The 17,075-nt window shown below is 46.3% G+C and overlaps 1 protein-coding gene across 2 annotated transcripts; it reads right to left on the bottom strand.

Annotated features, from left to right (window-relative positions):
* Nucleotides 1-2,311: 2,311 nt before the first annotated feature.
* Nucleotides 2,312-16,057, bottom strand: POGK (pogo transposable element with KRAB domain). 2 transcript variants are annotated; one of them, XM_011933374.1, is made up of 5 exons: nucleotides 15,920-16,054; nucleotides 10,037-10,163; nucleotides 9,188-9,286; nucleotides 6,379-7,864; nucleotides 2,312-4,204 (listed from the first exon to the last, which is right to left on the bottom strand). In XM_011933374.1, exons 1-4 carry the CDS (start codon nucleotides 16,049-16,051, stop codon nucleotides 6,393-6,395), a joined length of 1,830 nt encoding a protein of 609 aa, XP_011788764.1. In that variant the 5' UTR covers nucleotides 16,052-16,054; the 3' UTR covers nucleotides 2,312-4,204; nucleotides 6,379-6,392. The 2 variants fall into 2 exon arrangements, with proteins under 2 accessions (XP_011788764.1, XP_011788765.1); XM_011933375.1 differs by lacking the exons at nucleotides 9,188-9,286; nucleotides 10,037-10,163 and having other exon boundaries at nucleotides 15,920-16,057.
* Nucleotides 16,058-17,075: the final 1,018 nt, after the last annotated feature.

Here is a 17,075-nt window from a genome sequence, read left to right as displayed (position 1 = left end):
CTTTGTTGTTTATTAAACATTATAAGGAATATTGCCTTCTACAGAAATATGAAAATTGCCTGCTTTATGAGGGCTTGGCAGAGACTTCTCAAAATAATGTACTAGATGAGAAAGATTAAAAAGCAGATTCCAATTAAGGTATGCCATTTCTTTTCTTTCTTTTTCTTTTTGAGATAGGTTGTCACTCTGTCACCCCAGCTGGAGTGCTGTGGTGTGATCACGGCTCATTGCAGCCTCGATCTGTGGGGCTCAGGTGATTCTCCCATCTCAACCTTCTATGTAGCTGGGACTACAGATTCGCACCACCATGCCCGGGTAATTACAAACTTTTTTTTTCTAAAGACAGGGTTTTATCATGTTGCCCAGGCTGGTTGTGAACTCGTGAGCTCAAGCAATCTGCCTTGGCCTCTTAGAGTGTTAGGATTACAGGCCTGAACTACTGCACCTAGCCAGGTATGTAATTTCTTATGTAGAGATTAAGGCTTGGAAAAAAAAATCAATAGCTTAGTTTCAGTTCTTGGCACAAGCCATTATTTTGGGTGAGAAACTACGTTAAGAACTTTTAGGGCTTGGAATAATTTGAACTGATACTTGAATATAGTTTTGGTTTGGACTACTTATATACCTGGGCCTTAAGGCTGCCTAGGGAGTATGTGTGAAATTTCATAGTTCCATAGATGGAGAGGCAGCCAGGAGCCTTGACCATGTCCTGCTGTCCATTGCAATGTCAGGTTCCATAGGCTGTATGACTGTATGTACAGCACAGAGGAAGCTGCAAACAGGAAAACTTCCCACTACTCTCTATGACCTGGCCTGAATTCCTAGTCATCTACCCACCTGGTGGGACCATAGAATGCTGGAGGACTCCCTTTGCCTTATGTATTTCAGGTCTACACTCTACTATCTGCTCTTCATGCCAGTTTTCCTATGAAATCATTTTCTAAAGAGGGAGATGGGGTGAAGTGCAGGGCAGGAAGGTAGAAACAGTAATACTTAAAAAAGCCTCTTGAAACATCTGAACTCTGCCCACCACAGGCTGGTTCCGTCTGTAACACTACTGCCGGCTTTGGGGACCCTCAGTGCAATCTCTTCTCTAATTAGGTTAAAAAACAAAAGCTTATTATTAAGCATCATGTAGAAAAATAATCAACAAGGGAAAAAGCTGTTAGAAACCATGTAATTTCAGACTTAGAATAAAACTTTTTTCAGGCTGGGCGCGGTGGCTCAAGCCTGTAATCCCAGCACTTTGGGAGGCCGAGACGGGCGGATCACGAGGTCAGGAGATCGAGACCATCCTGGCTAACACGGTGAAACCCCGTCTCTACTAAAAATACAAAAAACTAGCCGGGCGAGGTGGCGGGCGCCTGTAGTCCCAGCTACTGGGGAGGCTGAGGCAGGAGAATGGCGTAAACCCGGGAGGCGGAGCTTGAAGTGAGCTGAGATCTGGCCACTGCACTCCAGCCTGGGCGACAGAGCGAGACTCTGTCCCAAAAAAAAAAAAAAAAAAAATTTTTCCTGCAGGAATTTATCACTGTGCAAAACCAGGTGTGATAAGGCCGGCCGTACTTGAGCAGGCAGGTGGGAGGACTCGCTTAGTATGTTCTTTTGTTGTTGTGAATTAAACACCTTTTAGGTTCAGAGGTACAAGTGTGCAGGTTTGTTATTTAGCACGTTCTTATCATCTTTATCACCCACTTCTCTGATCAACCAGGGACAGAGTTACTCAAACACTTCTCCTTTCCATTGCCTGAAGTGATGACCACAGGTAAATGCCAGTGTCCTACCATGCCTTTGACTCATCCCAAAATGCCTCTGGGAGGAAGAGTAAGGAAGCTTAGTCTAGGGGTCAGACTTGGAGAGTGGCTCAGCATTTAATGTTGATGGGTTAAAAAGGAAAAATAACACTGCCAGATTATTCCTGGAGAATCGAGTACCACTTTATGGGCACTGTAAATTGTCAGGACTAATTTTACTAAAAGTGCATAATTAAGACTTATGGGTTCATCATACTTTCATGTAAAATTCAGATCCCTTTATGGGATTTCTTTCATGTGATTTTGGTAATGTACCATTGCCGAGAGCATACAAAACATGACTGAGGAAAAAAGTTATGCCAAACTTGCCCCACTGCACATTCTTCCCTGTGTCTTCACAGATACCAGTATTACTTACACTGCATCTCATGAACACTTTTTGATTCAAAGATGTAATATATTGGTACCAAATTGGATGGAGAATAAGGTGCAGCCAACAGCTTGAATGTAACTTTTCACAATGCTAATAGGTAAAGAAATAAAACCACCATAGCCTGTTGTCTTTATTATCAAAGTTTATTGTTGGGGTCAGTTCCTATCTACTAGGGAGTACAACTATGTCTCAGTATGTGCTATAGTAATTCTAGGGTAACAGCCATTCTGCAAAATAGTTGTACTGGGGCTCTGTTAGGCATAGATCATAATTAAGTCAGTGGAAGAATGAGCCCAGAGAAACCCTGGCAGCAGAGCCGTTACTCTAGGAAAGTTCCAGTGCTATGCAACCTGTAAGGCATCATCGCGTAGCCGATGATGAGACTCACGGAGGTGTTGGTGGAGTGAAACAGGAGTTGAACCCATTTTCCACTCTTCTCGGCAGGGTAATTATGGCTCCAAGGAAGGAACCCAAAATTAGGTCTTGTAAAATCTTTTAAGCTCCCAAAGCAAGAGAAATAAGAGATGAAGAAGAAAGAGCCAGTAACTAGGACAGATGAAAAATTAGGTGGAATTGGAGGGAATGGAAACTTCTGGAATGCAAAGTAGCTGGGTTTAGATGCCATTTGAGATGACCAAGAATACAGTACAGGTAAAAGCAAATGGGGAAACAATTCAAATATTGACAGTTGTTCAGATACTAGAGGTTAAGTAAAATTTCCCCCCTTAGGGGAAAACTGGTTTAAAAGGATCAGAAAGGTGAATCACTAATAGGAAAATGAGTACCTGAGTAGAAATAGGTATTTCAAGATGCCAAAAACAGTTTAATATACAGGTGAGCTGAGTCTACAGGAAGGAAAAGTGGTTATGGCAGCCTGTTTCCAGATTTGATCATTGGAATGACATTTCTAGCAATGGCTTTGTCTGTGAAGTCCTGGCATATTTTTTGTAGCACAGATCGCTTTAAAGGAATGTTTTCCTAACACTCAAACTTATGTGGGAATGCAAATTACTATAGTGTAAAAATTCAATGACCTCCCACCTATTCCTGCAGGGCAGGAGATCAGAAGTCTTAAAACAGCTGTGGCTAAAAGCCCAAGCCCTCCCACTGCCCCTGTGATAAAAATATTAAAGAAATTAACAAAACAAGCATCAGATGAGTCAATGGGCCTTGTACCATGTAGACAGCAGATAATTTATAGTGACTTCTTCTGCAGGCAGCCTGAGAAACAAGAGCTTGCATACGAAATCCTGCCCTATCATTAAATATAATAATGAAAAAAACAGGGCCACTAAATGGGACCCTAAGAAAAGTCTAGCTGCCAATCAGGTTGGGAAGATAAATAAAACAGCATAGTTTATTTTAACCTATATCTTCCACACTAACCTAGTTTGTCTATAGAAAAGCCATCTGCTGGCACCAGGCCAGTATGTCTTAATTTTCTTGTTATCCTAAATATCTCATTTTTCCAAAGGAGGAAATGTGTAAGTAGCAGGTGTACGTAAGTGACACATTTCTACAAAGCCTTCTCTGTAGTCTTGACCTGTGTGGGGACAGGGTCTACTTTTGGAAGCATTTTCAAAGGCAGAATAAAACTTTACTCGAGGTTTTCTCCATAGAAGGACACCAGAGTTGTGCCCATATGATGAGTCCCTTGTTGGTGTTGAACAAACTGTCTTTTCTCCAGGAAATAACCTTTGTTCATTCATATTTACAGGTTTCTTTTGATGGACAGATGGGATAATCTCCGAAACAAGAAATGGGGCAGAAGCAGTTTCTTTTCTGAGCATGTCTCTGATGAAATGATAGGTCCTAGACTTTTCTGATACCTTTTATGGTGTGGGGAGGGGCTGGGCTGTGTCCTGGGATGGATTTATAGGCTGCTGTCTGAATCCGGGCTGTTCAGAGCCTTGTGACGTTTTCCCGATGTTCCCTGTGCATCCAGCGCATCCACACTTTCAGGAATAATCTTCTTGAGGATTTTCCTCTCCAGCTGTTTCAGTCAGAGTTCCATTTGCTAGAAAACAGAGAGAACCTAAATGAATTAACCCTTGGCTTTTTGGTATAACTTTTAACAGACATAATAATTCCATCAGTCAGATTTCCAAACGGATGACAAGAGGCAGTTTTATGCCAACTTGGTCTCCCAAATCTCGTGTTCACTGTGGATCTGTCTACTCCCATCACTTCCTCTGGGGCTGCAGAGAGAATGGTGGCAGTATAGAAGAGCAAAAGCGCATGACCAATATCAGAGGCCAACATTCATAAATGCAACTCAGCATCGCTTTTTCTCCTTTCCTCTTCTGGAAGTGTTTAATCATGTCCCTGAAGTGGTAAGGAGCTTAGGAAATTAAAAGTGCACAAAAATGTTATCTAACAAGGAGAGGGAAAAGCAAAAGGTAAATAAGGAAAAGATGGAAACTCAGTGTAATTCAGTTTGAAATCCAACGTAGGCAATATAAGGGTCAGCAGAAAAGGGAAGCAGGATTCATTGGGTTTCTCAAAACATGGAGGACACAAGGGGGAAAAAAAGCAATTTTGGTGATTTTGAATGTAATAGTAAGAACTTATCCTTGCTCTATTGTAATTCCAGGGATCCCAGAATTACAGTGGGATTCAGCAATATGAGTACAATTTAATTTGGGGACAAGGAAGGAGACGTAAGTCACTCTTTGAAACACATACAGACTTATATAGCTGAAGTGGGTAAAAGAAGGCATTTCACTTGGAGAAAAAAGCAAGGAAGATGGAAACACCTAATTAAAAGAAAAAGAATGTGTGAAGATGGTTGATGGTTTCAGTCCTCTGTGAAAGAGGTGGCTTCTTCCTTCATATAAAACACTGTCTAGAGGATCAAATTAATTTATAATTAGGGAGATAAGAACAAAGAGGTAAATGAACTGTTTGTTCTTTGTGGGTGTCCCCGCTGCTGTACATGCTCATCCTCCTCCTCTCTGGAGGTATAGGTGGGTGGGGTCATTTCACTAGTGTTGTCTCAGGCCTCCATTCCTACTTTCCTTTGAAAGCTGCTCTTCCTGTGTACTCAACCCAGAAAATTCCAGGCCTACTGTCTTCAGCCCTCAAACTTTACTCACTTAAGAGTCCTAGATATGCACCCTGTTTTCTTTTTTTGGTGTAAAGATTCAGTTTAAAAATACCTTCCTTCAGACATCTGCTGACTACAGGAAATTATTGTAATAGCCCATATGAAGGTCATAATGAGACTGAGATTTTTAAAAAAAAAACCAAAAACCCTGAATTCCCAAGGGAAAAGCAAGCAGAAGCTATTATTCTTATTTGCTGGTGGCATACTGTGTAGACAGCTCCAGGACTGAGACCCGAGGGCCAGAGGACACTGTACTGAAGGCACACTTAATGCTCTCCCTATGTCACGGTCCTACAGGCCAGCAAAAGTGAGTACAACTGTCCCAGCATGTCAGTTACATAGTTACACATACTGGCCCTAAATGTTCAGCATAATTTAAAAGGGAAAGAAAAAAGTTGGCTTTTCAGACAAAATTTTGTGTGAACTGAACAATGCCAGACTATGCTGCTTTGGGCTCAAATAATTTCAGCTTTACAGCTCTCACATGTTCTGGCAGCTCATTCTTTGTTCATTTCACCTATTATACAAGTGTTTCTGGGTCCAGGCCACAGAGCAAAATAGAAACAAAGTAAATCAAACAATAAATGTTCCATATAAAGGAGAAAATGCTAATGGTCTATTATCTATACCAGCAGTCCCCAACTTTTTTTGGCACCAGGGACTGGTTTCATGGAAGACAATTTTTGCATGGACCCAGGGCGTGCGGGATGGGGGGCAGCAGGATGCTTTTGGGATGAAACTGTTCTGCCTCACAACATCAGGCATTAGATTCTCATAAGGAGCATGCAAACTAGATCCCCCGCATGTGCAGTTCACAACAGGGTTCGCGCTTCTATGAGAATCTAATGCTGCTGTTGATGTCACAGGAGGTGGAGCTCACGTGGTAATGCCGCTCACCTCCTGCTGTTCAGCCCAGTTCCTGACAGGCCATGGACCGGTATGGTCTGTGGCCTGGGAGCTGGAGACCCCTGATCTATAGTGCTGCACTGTAGGCTCTAAGTGAACTTAAAAACAGAAAAATAATGGAAAGAGAGAAGGGCATGTCAATCAGCAAAGGCACTGAGTATCTATTCCTGAGTGGTTACCTTTCCCTTTCCCTTCAGTTGCCCTCAGCCATGCTTTCGGTGTCACATTCTTTTGGTGGTTCTCCTCCTCCTGGCAACTCACTCTCGATTTCCCACAGGACGTCATCTTCCTCCTCCAAGTTGCTGGAGATATGGCACTTCTTGAACCCTTGGACGATGGACTCGCTTGAGATGCTATTCCATGCGACCATGACCCACTCCAGAAAGAGGCCCAGGGGCGGCTTCTTAGCATTCCCAGTTGGGCTCAGAGCCAGGTTCCCAGCCAGAAGCCAGTTGGAGTACTGGGCCCGCACGCTGTCATTCAGTGGCTTGTAGACCACGACGTCCAGCACCTGAAGCTGTGAGGTGAGACCCCCTGGGATGATCACCATGTCAGTGTTCATGCTTTCCATGGAGTTCTTCACGGAATCTGTGGCATGGCCCCGGAAGCCATTCAAGATCAGCATCCCTCGCTGCTTGGGCACCGCTCCCGTCCTCCGTCTCCACACCACTTCCAACCAGTCCTGCATCAAGTCTTCAGTCATCCACCCATACCGGTGGCAGCGGATTTCCATCCCACTGGGAAACTTCCCCGGGGGGATATACGTTCCCCTCAAAATGATGTATGGAGGTAACTTCCTCCCATCAGCCAAGACACCAAGCATTGCTGTGATTTTCAGTTTTTCCCTGCCTGGTGTCTTGACCAAGACAGGCTTTTCGCCCTGGTTATCAACAGTTACCCGTGACGGCACCTCTAAACAAATGGGCGTCTCATCTGCATTCCCCATCTGAGCTACCTCATAGTCATGCGCCCTGCGCAGAGCCAGGACACTGCGTTGGTAAGAGACGAGTTTCTCAGTCAGGTCTTCCGGCAGGTGCTGCGGCACGGGCACTTTATGCCTCAGAGACAGGTCATACCTTCTCATCATTCTTCGACACCAACCTAAGCTTGCCTTGAACCCTTTCTCTGGAATGTTCATTTCCTGGGCGATTTCAAGAGCTTTCAGCTGCATCGCCTCGCGGGTGATGGGGTCCCCTTTGGCCTGCATGTATCTGACATATTCGGCCACACGCTGGTCCACCAGAGCAAACCTCCCATTCTTGGGGCCTCGGAATGCTCGCCGCATGGCGTGGGCGTTTTGAAGCTGTGGCTTCACTTTGCGCCAGTCTCGAACGTTTTTTTCCAATACTCCAAACTGCTTGGCAGCCTGGCAGTTGTTGGTACTCTCGGCATATTCCACCACCATCAGCTTGAACCCTGCGTCGTAACTGCGCCGCATGCCCCGGCTGAACTGAAACTTCCCAGCTAGGTCGTCAGCAGAGAGGTCATACCCTGGGAAGCCCATGGCCATGTAGAAGGGGTACCCCTCACTCCACTCGGGCAGCTCTGTGATATCCCGAGGCAGACGGAGGCCAAAGCTGTCAAAGTGCTGAGGCTGAGGAAACTGGGAGGTAGCATTCATTGGGTGTGGCCAGTCTGGAGGCTTTACGTCAGATTCTTCATTTTCTGGGAGACAAATAGTGAGGGGCAAAAATAATGCCAGTAAGTAAAACGGCTTATACCCTGATTTTTGGGAGTTGAAATGCTAAGAATACCTTACTCTGAGGTTCACCAAAAGTAGTAACTTTAATAACAGGTAACACTGCCTAAGTCCTTATCTATATGACAATTTATATGGACTACCCACACCTAGTTCGTTTAATAACTCTAAGTATCACTGTTCCTTCTTTGCCGATGAAGAAGGGGAGGCTACAGAGGTTATATACCAAGGGAGCCAAGCCACAAAGTGGCAGAGCTGGGAACTGAACAGAGGCACCAAGCTTGGACCAAATAATTTGGGGGCCATGTTTGCGTCAAAATACTTTTTATGTGAATGAGAAGCCAAATGTAAACCATATTACCATATAATATTACAGAGACACAGCATGGCCTGAATCATACCCCTTTAGAACCAAGAAAACCTATAGCAAAAACCACACTTAGCAAAGTTAAGCTTGTAAGGCAGAAAATTAGTTCTTGCACATTAACGGTGGAACCGAGTTTCACTTTATATTTAGAAGGTGGTCACAGAAGTTGAGTATGACTTGGGGAAATTACCCTATCTCACCCAAACTAACGCCATCAGTTGTAGGATGCATCCTTATGTGCCATTAAGAAAGAAAATACTGCTAATTAAGCTATGACATGCCACTGATTTTAAGAGGCATTCTCAGTTTCAGAGACAGTAAAGCAATGGGGGAAGAAACATGTCTCAGAGTCAGTGAAATATGGCATTTTAAACTCTTCTGGAGAAAAGACAAAACTATTTTGGCAGTCTGGAAGCAATGCTATATTTATTCAACTGCGGCCTCAATAACCATTTTTCTTGACAAAGGACTAGGTACTTCTTAGATACATTTGCTCAAATGTATACTATGACTGCTAATGCTTTTTCTATCCAGTATGAAATGGACAGGAAGCCAGGTAACTCAGGAAGCGTGCTTCCTCTCACTATTCTTAGTTTGCAGAGGCACATGGTACACTACTGAGGTAGCCCTGTTCAGCTAGAAGGCGCACTGGACCAAACGCTGCACAAGCCTCATTTTGCTCCATCCACATAGAAGGTCATACATCGAGTCTTGTTACTCAGAGCTGATAGAGGAAGAATGGAAGCTCTGAGGTAAAAGCAGTTGCCTCAGGTCACATATTTAGCACTGCAAAGAGGGAGATTTCAAAACTCCAAAGCCCATAGTCCTTCTACCTCTTAAATACCCCATGGAATGTACACTGAAAATCCCACTTCACAATGTTCCCAGCTGGATGGATGCTGAACTGCTTTACTTGTAGTACCTGCAGAGGTGCCTCCTTGGAGCTGCCAGTCGTCAGAATTCTGAGACTCCTCCTCCCCTTCCAACCGGGTGATCATGTCTGGCTTAGGGAATGGGAATTCTGTTTATAGGAAATAAAATAGGTAACAGCTGTGTATTACTGTCCTGGAGCACTACCAAAATAAGTACTTTAAAATACTTAAGAGACACTCTCCCCTTCTCTGTGAAAAACAAGGGGAAAAAGGCTCAGGGATACTTAAAGAAAAAAGGTAATGGAAAATAGGTCTGTCCAAGGGAATGGGTAGATCTCTCCTAATGAGGGATGGTATTGGCACCAATAATAAAAGAACTGCATTTAGCAGGCAAGAGGGTGAATGCAGCTGCTGATCCAATTAACATTTTGGTACCTGTATGAGCAAACTGGGAAATCTCTTCAAATGGTTACATTCTGCTGATAAGATGTGTGATATCAATTTGGGGCGGGGGCTGGGGAGAGGAGCAAACAGTCTTTGGGAGGATATGTCCCCAAACTTCTGAGGCTGGCAGGGTAACATCAATGCTTCTCTCGTAAGGAACAGTGAGGCACAGGCCCAGATCCATGGTGACGTTTCTAAGGTTATATGGTTTTTCCTTAAATGTGAATGCCTGGGTTGAATGGGGGCAGTTCTGAGGCGGCACGGGTTGCTGAGTAGGATGACACAATATTTATATTCTGCCCAAATAAAAAACTGGAAATTAAATGGGCACAGACATTGAGGAGGCAGAGTCTAAGTTCAGGAGAGAGGGATGTTGGATATACCAGAGAAGACAGGCATGGAAACAATTCTCTGGGCTCAGAGCTTCCAGGAGACAAAGGAAAACAAAGCTTTACCCAGGGACAGGACAGTTTCATAATTCATCCTCATGACTTCCCGGTAGAGGGCCTTTTGTTGCTCCGTCAAAACTTCCCACTCTTCATCGGAAAAATATATGGCCACCTCATCAAATAGGGCCGGTACCTAGAAGAGTGAACAGCCCTTTCACAATGACGAACAGGCACAAGCAGACAGGCTTTCAGAGCGGACAGGACCTTACAGACAGCCTGGGACAGCCTGTCCTCTCACAGGTCAGGTGAGGGACCCTGATGCAGGGGAAAATGGACTGTCCACATTCATACAGCTGCTGGAGGCCAACGAGGGCAAGAGCACAGTCCTTCTGTGCACACCACCGCGGCTGCCGCTCTCCGTTCAGATAAGGTAAGCAGCACCCTGAGAAGAAAACTCCCGATCATGATCACTGGCCGGGGGACACTGGGACATTGTACCCTCCTGAGCTGTGGTGAGAGCTGCTCACGGCTCACCTCTGACCCAAGACTTAAGCCACCCACACCCAGACAAAGTGTCCCACCAACACACTCACCCCCAACTCCCTCCCACCCCAGAAAAAGACCCTCGGCCCTGGACGGGGTGAGTTGGGTTTGTAAATCTGAATAGGATCACTCCATGGGATCTTTGTGGGTTTCCAGGGCACTGCATTTCCAAGGGTATTAACCAAAGTGTTAGACTTGGAACCCAAAGCTGCCCAGAGTAGAGCCACTGAGAGAAGGGGCCCTACTTGGCCTTTCCGATCCACAAGAGCACGAAGAGTAAGAACGAAGGGCTAATTAGAGCTTAATATATGTAATGAGATGCCAGAGCAAACTCATTCACTTTGATCCTAGACCAGGTAGGCAGAAAGCCCAAAAGACTCCATCCCTCCCCTGTTCCTCTGCTTCCTGGCCCCAGTACCGGGGGCTCCTCAGTAGCCCAAGGCATCCAAGCCACCCAAACCACCCTCCTCTTTTTAACTGTATGTCTTATTTCAGTCATTAAAAATCCTACTCCAAAGCTCATCCTATTTAGTGGTAAGAAGGCACTGGACAGCTTGTTTCAGTCTGGTTATTTTGTATTCTTGCCTTCAAAGCTATTTCCCAAAGCTGTATCTTGGGTCTGGGTGATTATGGTATTGTTTTTCCTCAGTTTAGAAAATTAGTGTCCATACACTATACAGCCTGCAGCCACTTCAGGGCTCAGGCCATCGGTCACATTGGCCTTTCCTCCCTGACCCAAGGAAGCCCCCTTGTTCTCTCCCCACCTTCCACAGCACCTCACACATAGGAAGCACGTACTAGGAAAGGGCCTGTAACTGCTTCCTTCATTCCCCACAACGGGCCTGTGGAGGAGCAGATACGCCTATTTTTTTTTTTTTTGAGATGGAGTCTTGCTCTGTTGCCCAGGCTGGAGTGCAGTGGCATGATCTTGGCTCACTGCAACCTCTGCCTCCCGAGTTCAAGCCATTCTCCTGCCTCAGCCTCCCTGGTAGCTGGGATTACAGGTGCACGCCGCCATGCGTGCGCCTGTAATCATTTTGGTATTTTTAGTAGAGACGGGGTTGCACCATGTTGGCCAGGCTGGTCTCAAACTCCCGACCTCAGGTGATTGACTCACCTCAGCCTCCCGAAAGTGCTGGGATTACAGGCGTGAGCCACCATGCCCCTACTTAATCAAGGAGAATATGGGCTTGGAGAGGTCTCATTTCCAGGCTAATGTCATAGCCAACAAATGGTGGGGTTGCGACTTGGACCCAGCACTGCCTGACCCCAAAGATCCAGCAATACCGAGCACAGCTGCCTCCCTGATGACTAACTCTCAACTGTCCCCAGCTCTGTGCTCCGCTTGTACTCAGCTGTGTACAGTTCCCTGAACAACCATTCCCCGATGCCCCCTACACCTTGGCCCATATTCTCCCCTGGCCTTAGAGGGCCTCCCCTTTCTTGGTCTGGCGGACACCCACCCATCTTCCAGGACTCAGCCCCAAATCCCTGCTCCCCAAGAAGCCTGCTCTGTGCCATGCTGTGAGCATACCCAAACATCCCTGTGATGCCCTGGGCTCCACACTCCTGGGGCACTCATCACACTGCAGAACTCTTTTGGTTGGTTTGTCTGCTCCCTCCGTTAGAATCTGAGCTCGTTGAAGGCAGGACCTGTACTTACTCCTTTTTGCCTCCCTAAGCCCAGGACACTTCCTGTAGCTAGCAGTCACTGAAAAATGTGTTTTTGAATATACGATCTAGGCAAATCTTCTCTGGATTTCCCTTCTCTTGTTCCACTTGGAACTGTTTCAGAGAATCATTAAGTTTTATCTGTCACAAAACGGAGCCTACTCTTTGGAGTAAGAATGGACAAAAATCTCTAAGTGTGAAATACAAGGAGGTAAAACGGATTTGTCTCCAGGCTTTCCTCAGACTTCCTTGCCCTGGAAAGCCAGTCAGCCCAGGAATTTTCCACCCCACTCCTTTCCCACTTCCCAGGCTTTTAAAGAACTGTCTCTTTGGCCTTTTTTTTCTCCCTGGGAAGTTCCAGATCTAGGCCATACCTATTTATAGTCCCTTTGCCTTTGCTGATAAAATGGGAACAGGACTGGCTATGCCTGTCATTTCAGAGGGGCCATCAATACTCTTAGGGGGGTAACATATTCTAGGCCTGGTAAAAACATCAGGTACCAGGAGCCCTGAAGCTGCAGGAAGAAACCTGGGGGCTGGTGCAGGATTCATCTCCTCCTATTGATGACTGAGCCACGGAGGATCTTCAAACAAGCCCATATTATGCTCCAGAGGCACAGTGCAGTGGCTTAGAAATTCTCCTCACAGCAAGCCTCTGTGAGAATGGAGTGATCCTTCAGCCAGGCCCTGCTGCGCAGGCCTCCCCTCGCTCCACAGAGGCCTTTTATCTGGCTGAACACAGCAGAAGGTAAACAGGGCCGGCCCTGGGCAAAACGTACCACCTCTAGACACCCCTTCTTGGCCTTGCAGGTAGGGACCCTCAATCCCTGCCCTCCTCCCTTTCCTCAGAAGATCAAGGGCTCACTGGATAAGTGTTCTTCCTCTAGCTTGTGTGCACTGCCTTGCTCTGCTAAGGAAGCTGGCATTCCAACGCTATCTCAAAGGGTAAATGTTGTAAAGTGCTTACACCTTGCACAGCCTCACTAAAGCCTTGCAGCCACCCAGCAAAGATGCAGGGATCTCAGGGGAGGGAGTTTGTACTGATCCACTGATGGAATGCCTGCTATGTGCCAAGCACGGTATAGGACACTCAATCATATATTCTTTCACTGAATCCTCTGAACTAGGGACATGGGGATCACGACCTCACTTCTACGTTACCCATAAAACAACAGAGTGTTTAAGTAACTTGCTCAAGCTTACAGAGCTAGAAAGTCTGATGCCAAAGCTTTGCTTTCTTAGCAGGCCACACAGGCCTTATCATGGTGGCTGTAGAGAGCCTGAGGCCTCCCTTAGAAAGATGGGCTAAGGCCTCATTCCACAGAGCTAAGGAGAAAGCTCAAACTCACCAGCGTAGCACTCCATGTCCTCCTGGCTGGCTCTGGCCCCTGGCCTGGCCTCCTATGCCTGATTCCCTTCCTCTCCCTGCCATGAGTTTCAGGTTCCAGCTGCAGGAGCTGCTCCTAACTAACTGCACACAAGTTCCTCTCTCCAGTGCTTTTGCCTTTGCTGTCCTCTTGCCTGGAGCGCAACCCCCTTCCCCTTCCCTTGGCTGATTCCATCATGACTAAGACTCAGTTCAAAGTACATTTTTTATTTTTTCTACTTAAAATTGTATTTCTATTTCAAGTCTATGGAATTTTATCCTAATATATTATCATAGTTCTTATCCTTGAAAAGCTTTCACTGATCACCCTAATTCTCTATAACCAAAATACATATTTTTAACATAGTTCTTATCCTTGAAAAGCTTTCACTGATCACCCTAATTCTCTATAACCAAAATACATATTTTTAACATAGTTCTTATCCTTGAAAAGCTTTCACTGATCACCCTAACATAATTCTTTATAACCAAAATACGTATTTTTAAAACAGATTCTTTTCTTCTAATTTAATGCTCTAGAGCAGGGTTTCTCAACCTCAGCACAACTGACGTTTTGGGCCAGTTACTTCTTTGTTGTGTGTATGTGTGTGGGTGGCGGGTGAGGGGGGCATCCTGTGCACTGTAGATGTCTAGCAGCACCCCTTCTACCCACTAGATGCCAGGAGGATCTCCCAGTCCCCAGTGCACCCCTATCAAGTCAGACAACGGAAAGTGCTTCCAGATATTGTCAAATATCCAGGGGTGGGGAAAGGGGGTAGTGTTTCCAGATGTTGCCAAATGTCCAGGGGTGGGGGCAAAATTGCTAACTGCTCAAGATTAGGCCTTGTCCAGGAGGCCCTGGAGTTCTCAGCCTGAATGAGGCATGCCCCTCTTGGCTCCTGATGCATCCTTGCAGACTTCCACCACTGCACTGTGCAGACTGTGCTTACTATTACTTATGTTTACTTCCCTGTCTGCTCACAAGACTGGAAATTACATCAGGAAAAAAGCCTCTCTTTACGCCTAACACTGTGCTTGGTAACTGTGGATGGATGGCCGATTGCCTGGAGGCCACAAATGCCCAATCCCCAGCACCACCAGCTGCTGGAGTCCCTCCTCCAGCCCCTCTGGTTACTTCCTTCTTTCCCCACCCAAGCATGGTTGGTCTTCATCTTGCTCATTCCTCACTGTCCCAACACATTCACTTTTATTGCACCTGTTCTCCAAGGCTCTCCATTTAGATGTTCTGGGTTGACCAATTGAGCCTCAAAGCCCTGAGTTTCGACTGCCTTGAGGTCTTGTTCCAGGCTACATGGACCTGAGGCCTGCTTGGATCAGAATTGGGAAGAAGGATGTGTTGGGCAAAGAACACTGATGAGACAAAGGCAGCGCAGCATCCGCAGCTAGACTGGCAAACTGAGAGCCTGTGCTTGCGCTTTTTTTAAAAAAAAAAAATTAAGGTATAGCATACATATGGTAAAATGCATTACTTTTAAGGGTGCAGCTCAGGAGACCTGTTTTGAAGAACAAATGTCAGTGTTCATGTGTATCCTTAGGGCAAGGCAAATAATCTTTCTGCATCCCAGTTCCCTCATGTGGTAGAGAACAATTTAGAAGTACCATGCTTGTATGGATAGGGGCTCTTCATGGAAGCAAAGGATATTATGTATAATGACAATGTTTATACACAATGGAAAATAAGCAGAGAAGAGGAATGTCAATTTGTTGCTTATTTAAAATGTTTACTATTCATGCCTAATTACCACGGAGTCCAGTTAACTACTGTGAATAACTATCTGTAACTATAAATATCTACTGCATTTGCATTTGTATACACTGACCTCTATCATACTATCCTGCGTGTATACCCTGAATCTCTGTATTCCCTGCTGCCCACCATTTCTATCCAGGCCAGCTGGACAGGCAGCTCTCCTGTGTGAACTGTGGTAAGAGGTGCTCACACAGAATCAACTAGCCTAACCTCTCATGTCAACCCAATGACTTGAGTCTTCTTTAAAATGGTTCCCTTCAACCAGCAGTAAGTCAACCAGCATTTACTTGGTGCCTACAATGTGCCTGGCATCAAACACAGTGCAGGAAAAGTGGGTGAACGAGAGAGACAAGGTCTTGGCTTCTAGGACTTCCAGTCCAACGATGACAAGCTGCATGGCTGAGGGACTGTTTCCATAACCACCTCCTCCATGCTTTGCACTGCCTTTTAAAGCCACAGAGCTGTTTTCTCAGGAATGCAAACACACCGGGCTGGGCTATTTTTACTTCCCACGTCTGTCTGAGGAGGAGACTTAAAGCAAGCTGGGCTCTCAGGCCTGCTTCTGCGGGCTGTGTGGACTCCACACCTTCTTACTTACCCATCCGCCCTCAGAGCAGATTCGTACTTTCTGCATGTCTGCCGGGCCGTCCTCCAGTTCCCGGCTCTGAATCTCTTCTTCCTCTTCCTCTTCTTTCAGGGTCAAATTGAGAGGGTACGCTGTGGACTCCATCTCTGCAAGCAAGATTCAGGTTCAGAAAAACCAGGTGTCACTGTGACCTCCCCAAAGCCTATGATGGGAGACGCTGAGCCACATACAAACCTCTTTAGCCCCAAGTACTGTTCCCTCTGGAGGGAGGTAAGGAAACAGGGTGGGCCAGGAAGCTACAGGGTGACATGTTTAATTGTGATAAGAGAGGCTATGGGAAGATAACGCATCTGGCTGCCTTCAAATATTTAAAAAGCCATCTGGGGAAGAGAACCCAGACTGGTTTGTAGAGACCGGAGGGCAGAACTGAGGCCGGCCAGTGGGTAAATATTCCTGGAAAAGGTTTTAAGCAGTGAGAAAGGCAACACTTTCTCGCAGCCAGTGCCACCCAAATAGGAATCAGAGGCAGGGGAAGGGTGCTGATTTCCTATCAGTGAAGGTGTCTGAACACAGATTGGACACTTACTCAACTGGAATGGGTGCTAGAAGCCAGTTAAGCATGGGCGGAGCGGTTGGCTCAGGAGGCCCATCGCCTGGATTTTCCAAATTCAAAGGTTCTGTCCACGAGCTGGCTCAGAAAATAGGGTCATTCTACCTTAAGGGACTTTGCAAACCCAGGAGTCAGTGAAACATACTGAGGGGTATGCCTGGATACCCAAAAAGGTGCAGAAATCGGCTGTGGCCCACCCCACAGGGAAATGACCCATTGCCTCTGGGCTGCAAATTCCCTATTCGCTGACTCTCGGCCAGTACAAAGGGCCGCGCTCCTGCCCTCTACGGGCGCGGGCAATTCCTAGGTGTGGAGTGCGGGTGCATCTTCAGGGCTGCATCGGGGGACCTCCAAAGAAAAGATCCCTCCGGAGTTCAAAGTCGGTTCCTTCGATATTTCCAAAAAAGATGGGCGAACGCGGCATGGATGGGTCTAGGCTTCAGATGCCTGCAGCTGGGGCCTGAACTTGGCCGCGGTCTCCCGGCCGGCTCCGGGACAGAGGTGGGAGGGGCCGCCGCCCCGCGTTAAGGTGCCGCAACCAGAGCCGCCGCCCGCCCT

Source organism: Colobus angolensis, unplaced genomic scaffold (assembly GCF_000951035.1).
Source record: "Colobus angolensis palliatus isolate OR3802 unplaced genomic scaffold, Cang.pa_1.0 Scaffold126, whole genome shotgun sequence".
Lineage (NCBI taxonomy): Eukaryota > Metazoa > Chordata > Mammalia > Primates > Cercopithecidae > Colobus > Colobus angolensis.
The sequence above is the reverse complement of the archived record's forward strand: the minus strand, read 5'-3'. Positions and strand labels throughout refer to the sequence as shown.

Coding starts and splice junctions, on each gene's coding strand:
- POGK (XM_011933374.1), bottom strand. CDS start 16,051: ATGGAGTCCACAGCGTACCCTCTCAATTTGACCCTGAAAGAAGAGGAA. Junction 10,164..15,919: donor TCTGCTCTGAGGGCGGATGG/GTAAGTAAGAAG, acceptor TCACTCTTCTAG/GTACCGGCCCTATTTGATGA. Junction 9,287..10,036: donor TGAAACTGTCCTGTCCCTGG/GTAAAGCTTTGT, acceptor TCCTATAAACAG/AATTCCCATTCCCTAAGCCA.